Source organism: Procambarus clarkii, chromosome 17 (genome assembly GCF_040958095.1).
Source record: "Procambarus clarkii isolate CNS0578487 chromosome 17, FALCON_Pclarkii_2.0, whole genome shotgun sequence".
NCBI lineage: Eukaryota > Metazoa > Arthropoda > Malacostraca > Decapoda > Cambaridae > Procambarus > Procambarus clarkii.
This window is the reverse complement of record NC_091166.1, coordinates 39,202,529-39,210,290: the sequence shown is the minus strand read 5'-3', so window position 1 is coordinate 39,210,290 and position 7,762 is coordinate 39,202,529. Positions and strand designations below refer to the sequence as shown.

The 7,762-nt window shown below is 46.0% G+C and overlaps 1 protein-coding gene across 1 annotated transcript; it reads right to left on the bottom strand.

Annotated features, from left to right (window-relative positions):
- Positions 1–5,691: 5,691 nt before the first annotated feature.
- On the bottom strand, positions 5,692–6,435 carry LOC123750925 (uncharacterized). The gene has a single exon (XM_045733021.1). It carries the CDS (start codon positions 6,433–6,435, stop codon positions 5,692–5,694), a length of 744 nt encoding a protein of 247 aa, XP_045588977.1.
- Between the last annotated feature and the right edge of the window lie 1,327 nt (positions 6,436–7,762).

The window sequence follows — 7,762 nt, the reverse complement described above, 5'->3', positions numbered from 1 at the left end:
AAAAAGTTGCCAAACTCCCGGGTACCTATATACTGCAAGGTGAACAAGGCATGAGGTGAAAGGAAACGTGCCAAACCGTTTCTGTCCTGCCTGGGGGATTTAACTCGAGTCCCTCGATTGTGAGTCAAGGACATAGACCACTGCGCTACTCTGGATGTGGTTTATTTTTTTAATATTTCCAACTTATTAAATGTCAAAATGTACTTTTGGATAAGTAGTCCGATTTGCTCTTGTTTTTTAAATTATTTCCCGCCAAAAACACATCAGCTGGTCTTAAGTGGCGGGAAACGCGCAACCATTCGCTGCGGAGCTCGCAATGTAAACAAACCTGGAGAGTGTTGACGAAGGATTCATTTGAGTAAGTGTATTGTGAGTGCGTCAAGGGACTTGAAGTGCGTCTTCCGAATACGGTGCTTTAGCTTCGTGTTACCACCGCCCTCAGCATGGAAAGAGGGCCTCACCGACGGGAAAATAAACCACTGTCAGTCATGGGGGTGCATAGTCGGGTTGGGTGTCGTCGTACCCTGGCAGCCAGCCACAGGGCCCGCGGGCGCTTACACACCGTTGTCGACTTGGCGCTTCCAGTAATTCCATTGGTTAGCGCCTGGTGTGGTGGAAATGAATCATTTCGTTTATGGAGCTTATTGGAGTTTGATTTACAAGGTAATGATCGATGCTGATTGTGTGTGTGTGTGTGTGTGTGTGTGTGTGTGTGTGTGTGTGTGTGTGTGTGTGTGTGTGTGTGTGTGTGTGTGTGTGTGTGTGTGTGTGTGTGTGTGTGTAGGATGCGGGACGCGACATGAAAACGGCGCTGTGTTAAGTGTGTGTGTTTACTAGTTGTGTTTAAGCGGGGGTTGAGCTTTGCTCTTTCGGCCCGCCTCTCAACTGTCAATCAACTGTTTACTAACTACTTTTTTTTTCCCACACCACACACCCCCCCCCCCCCCAGGAAGCAGCCCGTGACAGCTGACTAACTCCCAGGTACCTATTTACTGCTAGGTAACAGGGTCACTTAGGGTGAAAGAAACTTTGCCCATTTGTTTCTGCCTCGTGCGGGAATCGAACCCGCGCCACAGAATTACGAGTCCTGCGCGCTATCCACCAGGCTACGAGGCCCCTACGAGGCCCCTGTGTGTGTGTGTGTGTGTGTGTGTGTGTGTGTGTGTGTGTGTGTGTGTTAAGTGTGTGTGTTAAGTGTGTGTGTGTGTGTGTGTGTGTGTGTGTGTGTGTGTGTGTGTGTGTGTGTGTGTGTGTGTGTACTCACCTAGTTGTGCTTGCGGGGGTTGAGCTCTGGCTCTTTGGTCCCGCCTCTCAACTGTCAATCAACAGGTGTACAGGTTCCTGAGCCTATTGGGCTCTATCATATCTACACTTGAAACTGTGTATGGAGTCAGCCTCCACCACATCACTTCCTAATGCATTCCATTTGTCAGCCACTCTGACACTAAAAAAGTTCTTTCTGATATCTCTGTGGCTCATTTGGGCACTCAGTTTCCACCTGTGTCCCCTAGTGCGTGTGCCCCTTGTGTTAAACAGCCTGTCTTTATCAACCCTGTCAATTCCCTTGAGGATCTTCAATGTGGTGATCATGTCCCCCCTAACTCTTCTGTCTAATTAATGTGTATGTGTATGTGTGTGTGTGTGTGTGTGTGTGTGTGTGTGTGTGTGTGAATATTATTTTTTAAGGGAGGTTAATTTCATTTAAATTTTTAATATTACCCCGAAGGGCGAGTTTATTGGGCAGCGTCGCTCATCCTGTGAGTGAGCACACCGCCATAGCAGCATGTACAACACTCCCCAATAGGAAGAAAACCCGCTGGGTTATTCATCCTGTCACTTGTACCCAGACACAGCTGGGACTTGCTTAACTGTCTCAAGTGAACAATTTACCAAACAAGGCGATTAAGGTGACGGATTATTGGGATGTAACTTAATATTTGTTAAATTAAATTTGTTTCATTAATTGCAAAACTAATTTTTACCGAATGTATATATTTATTATTTAATAATATAAAACAAAATAAATATCCCAATAATTTGTGTAAAAGCGGGTCATGAAAAATCTAAATATTAACTAATAAAATTTGTTTGAGGATCGAGGCATGATTTGAAGACAGGTTATTTAATGGAATGATATTGTTTTAAGGGAGTTTATTTCCATACACTGATTTGATTTAGGAATTTGTGAGCCTTTGTTTTAGTATTGACCTTTTTTTTGACATAGTTTGGAAGATTTCATAGCGTCGTACGTGTAAGGAATTGTTATAATTGTTAAATCTATCAAGTATCACAGGTCAAAGTAGTAGTAGTTAAGACCTCAGTAAATTTTCACTACTGTACATTATAATTAGTCTTTAATTATACCTAATCTATCCCATCCTAGTCTAACCTAGCCTCACCTAGTCTATCCTAACCCATTATAGCCTAATCTAACCTAACCTATCCCATCCTAGCTTAGCCTAACCTATCCCATCATAACCTAACCTATCTTATCATAACCTTACTTAACCTAACATATCCCATCCTAACCTACCCGAACCAAATCGTAATCTATCTATCCCATCGAAATCCAACCTAGGCTATCCCATCCTAAACAACTTTGTGTTCCATATATTATACGCACAAAGTGGGTGACGTTACTCTAACGTCATAGTTTGATTCCGGTTTTAGATTAAACTGTCGAAATCGGAAGGTTTTGTATAACTTCATAACCAATAGGTTATATAAGGTTTTGTATAACTTCATAACCAATAGGTTATATAAGGTTTTGTATAACTTCATAACAATTTTGTATAACTTTTGATTCGTAATCAAAATTAATAACATTATATAATTACAGAAAACATCAGTTTTCGTCAAGAGCGGAGGTGGCAGGAACCGCAGCGACCTCTGTGTGCATGATTTGATTGCGGAAAATCGCTTAAAGGAAATAAATTTGTTGAAGGTGGAGAGTGTGGGGAAAGGATGGGGAAGTGAGGGCGCCACAGGTAGGCTGGGAAGGGGAGGGGTTGAGGGGAAGGTGTTTGGGATGTTGGGGGATGAGGGTATTAGGGTGGAATACTAGGGACGGAGGAAGAGATCTTTGAAGAGACGAATCTAGGTTTTTTTTAGAGAGACCGGAAGGTTTTGAGGTGGGTGGTGTGGGGGATACAGGTGTTGGGGAGGGTGAGGGTAAGGGGAGGGTGAGGGTAAGGGGAGGGTGAGGGTAAGGGGAGGGTGAGGGTAGGGGAGGGTGAGGGTAGGTAAATATGAGGCTCCAGGGGAATCAGCCAGGCAGGTCTCCTTCAAAGTACACGGGCTTCAGTATAATCACACGGCCCTCACGATTCGTTCCCAGTCACCTAATCACCCGTGACTTTGGGCGTCGATGGCGGGTATACACCCAGACGATCGCTGGCAGGAATTCGCAATGACCCTTCCCGTCCCATGTTGTTTAAGATTCGTTACTTGGAACAAAAAGTTCCAAGTAGCACGGGCTATGGTGAGCCCGTTGTGGACTTACCTGGCACAGGAGCGGGGCTGGTCCCATCCCATTATACCCGTTCTGTTATACTCTCTCCCGTCACTAGTCTGTCTCATATTTACCCTTCACCTCGTCAGGGGGTATGATCCGTCATACTTTATAGACAGATTATGTAGATTGTCTGTCGGGAGACATCTCCCGTCACGCAGGGTGCGGTCGCACCTCCACAGATCTCCAGTATCAGCTCTTGATACTGGTAATGGCTCAAAAGGGCCACCACTGACGGGCTATTCATGCCCGTGCCACATTTTGGGTGGCTTAATCTTCATCAATCACTGTCTGTTATTGTGTGTTGTGTGTATGTGTGTCTCACATGAGCTGGAGTTGGATAGATAAGCAACAGGAACACGCTTGAAGCAGAAGTTCTGGAAGCCACCTTGTTGCGCAACTTTAAGAGCAAGTATGACAGGAAACACAGATCCGTACGAACAAATCCACAAGGGCCGTGATGAGGGTTCGAACCTATGTGTGTGTTTGTTCATTTGATATATCACGCTATTGGGATTTTTGTTTGTACAGATCCGTACCTTTCACAAACTGTTCTCCTGGCGCTGAATTCGGGACCTGGTTGTAGAACGATTCGCTCGTCGTGTTCCAGGAAAACCTTGTAGGGTTCAGCTTGAAGTAATGTGTGGGTTGGGAAAGCTCCAAGCGTGCTTGTAGGAGTCAGAAGCCTTACGTTTGTGAAGCCTATGTCAATTAAAACAAAGAAAACTCTAAAACGACAATGTACGATAGCAGCGAGGCGGGTCCTAGAGCTGGATCTCATCCCCCCCCCCCTTTGGTACATGTAAGGTACACACACACACACACGCACACGACTCCATACACAGTTTCAAATGTAGATATGGTTCCTGAGCCCAGTAGGCTCAGGAACCTGTACACCAGTTGATTGACAGTTGAGAGGCGGGACCAAAGAGCCAAAGCTCAACTCTCCGCAAGCACAAATAGGTGAGTACACGCACACACACACGCACATACACATACACACACGCACACACACACGCGCACACACATGCACACACACGCACACACACGCACGCGCACACACACACACACACACACACACACACACACACACACACACACACACACACACACACACACACACACACACACACACACACACACCGTGTAGCCAGACCAAGGCGTTACCTCTCCAACATTACTAATTCATTGGGCCATTTTTTGTCTGGTAGCGGACAAACGAGATAAATTGTCTCCAACACTCATTTGGGAGAGTTTTGTCTCTCCCGAGAACTTAGAGGCGCCTCAAGGCTGAATTACCAAATTTCCATACAAATGAATCCTCACCAAATTCGCGTTAGACTTAGGGAGTATAAATGACTAAATTGCTACTAGTCTTGGAAATGGGAATGGGGGGGTGTTATAAAGGGAGGTGCTTTAAGTGAGGGAGGGTTGTTTAAGAGTAGAGGGAGGCGTCATTTAACAAGGGGGGGGAAGGGAGAGGGGGCTGTTTAATTGTTAGTCCATTCTTTCAAATACCCACCATTTAAAATGGTCATCTGCCATTAAAATGTTTCCCTACAACTACTCACCTGTCCTTCAAATACCTCTCAAATAAGCATGTTGTTTAAGAATCAGCTACTGGAAACTAAAAGTTCCAAGTAGCACGGGCTAAGGTGAGCCCGTGATGGACTTACCTAGCACAGAAGCGGGGCTGAAACTTCTCAAATAAGCATCTACCGTCTAAGAATATATCCTCACCGTTTAGTCTACCCCACAGACCCTGTCTCTAACACTTAATGATGCCCAACTGTTTCTGATACAAATCCCTCGATCTTCAGTTTGTCCAAAATTACTGGTATTCTACCCACCCTTCAAGCGCTCTATACGCTTAAACCTTCAAGCACTAAGCTACCTATCTACCAAACACTTAATCGCTAGTCTACCCCTCAAGCTCGGGCAGGTGTAGCGTGCTCTACCACTCACACTCAAGCGCTAATCTGCCCTCAAGTACGGAGAGCCATAGCCACTCATCCTGAGTAATGACCTCTGGTGTGAAAAAGTGGTTGATAATTACTCTTAATGAAACGGGGAAACGAGATTGAGAAATGGTAATTAAATACGGGAGATATAACGATGTCGTTAGTAAGAGTGGTAATGGTGGTTCTGTAGTTAGTGAAGAGGTCGGAGATGCTGCTTTATCAGGGCCGCCACACTTTACACCTTTGGCAACGATTGGCGCCGCTGGGGAAAGGTGTCTTGGGTTGGGGAAAGATGTCTTGGGTTGGGGAAAGATGTCTTGGGTTGGGGAAAGATGTCTTGGGTTGGGGAAAGATGTCTTGGGTTGGGGAAAGATGTCTTGGGTTGGGGGAAGATGTCTTGGGTTGGGGAAAGATGTCTTGGGTTGGGGAAAGATGTCTTGGGTTGTGGAAAGATGTCTTGGGTTGTGGAAAGATGTCTTGGGTTGGGGAAAGATGTCTTGGGTTGTGGAAAGATGTCTTGGGTTGGGGAAAGGTGTCTTGTGTTGGGGAAAGATGTCTTGGGTTGGGGAAAGATGTCTTGGGTTGGGGAAAGATGTCTTGTGTTGGGGAAAGATGTCTTGTGTTGGGGAAAGATGTCTTGTGTTGGGGAAAGATGTCTTGTGTTGGGGAAAGATGTCTTGTGTTGGGGAAAGATGTCTTGGGTTGGGGAAAGATGTCTTGGGTTGTGGAAAGATGTCTTGGGTTGGGGAAAGGTGTCTTGTGTTGGGGAAAGATGTCTTGGGTTGGGGAAAGATGTCTTGTGTTGGGGAAAGATGTCTTGCGTTGGGTAAAGATGTCTTGTGTTGGGGAAAGATGTCTTGGGTTGGGGAAAGATGTCTTGTGTTGGGGAAAGACGTCTTGGTGGAGAAATTCATCAATCTTGGAGTTGCTGTCACCATCAGCATCATCATCATCATCACCCATCGTTAAGGCCGAGGGGCCGAGGTGTAGGAGAGTATAGATAACAATTAAAACTTGTCGAGTGGGGAGCAAATTACCTTATATTCCCCCCCACCTCTCAGTCCTCCCCCGCCCCCGGCCTCGAAACTTTCCCTGCCGCTTTATTCTTGATGGAGGTGTGCTTATTTATGAGTTAACTTTGTGCTGTGTGGTCGCTGCAGGCTGTTGATTTATGGGTAATGGTGTGAGTTTTACCTCCCTGATGATACCAATCCTTTATCAGACCACTTTCCAGCCCCTGCCTCTTCCAGTCAGCCATGCTGCCAGCTCTCTTGTCTTCCAGCGTGGCTTCTCCCCCTGGCTTAGGCTTGTGGTTAGTTGGCTTCTCCAGCTGGCTTAGGCTTCTGGTCAGTTGGCTTCTCCAGCTGGCTTAGGCTTGTGGTCAGTTGGCTTCTCTAGCTGGTTTAGGCTTCTGGTCAGTTGGCTTCTCCAGCTGGCTTAGGCTTGTGGTCAGTTGGCTTCTCCAGCTGGCTTAGGCTTCTGGTTAGTTGGCTTCTCCAGCTGGTTTAGGCTTCTGGTTAGTTGGCTTCTCCTGCTGGCTTAGGCTTCTGGTCAGTTGGCTTCTCCAGCTGGCTTAGGCTTGTGGTCAGTTGGCTTCTCTAGCTGGTTTAGGCTTCTGGTCAGTTGGCTTCTCCAGCTGGCTTAGGCTTCTGGTCAGTTGGCTTCTCCAGCTGGCTTAGGCTTCTGGTCAGTTGGCTTCTCCAGCTGGTTTAGGCTTCTGGTCAGTTGGCTTCTCCAGTTGGCTTAGGCTTCTTGGCTTCTCCAGCTGGCTTAGGCTTGAGGATCAGTTGGCTTCTCCAGCTGGATTAGGCTTCTGGTCAGTTGAGGCGCATTGCACGGTCTCCATTTTTGTTTCCTTTGGCTTCCGTATAAATTTGCTACTCGCCTTTCTTCTTCTTTTAAAATTATATTTGTTTCCATTTTCCATTGAGTCATAGAGACACGTATCTTATCTTACACCAGCGACTCGCATCTCTGTTTCTTCGATTTAGATGATGAATGAAAGTTTCTTTGCTTTCCCGAGAGTACAGAATGGCCGGGTAAATTCCGTTTTCTTTGATGATTGATGAGGACTGGAGGCCAACCGTTCACCGCCAATATATAAACAATTCGTTCAGTATTTGTATTCCTTTGAATGTTTTATGAATCAATCATTGAGAAACGATACCTGATCAGCCAAATCATTCGCCAGACTGCGAACAGCGGAATCTAACAGCCTGGTTGAGCAGATCACCAGGATATTGATCCTCTGAACCACGTTAAGATAACCCCCAAAGATAGGCAAGATTAA

Excerpts from the sequence above, each read along its gene's own strand:
- LOC123750925 (XM_045733021.1), bottom strand. The coding sequence starts at position 6,435 with ATGGGTGATGATGATGATGATGCTGATGGTGACAGCAACTCCAAGATT.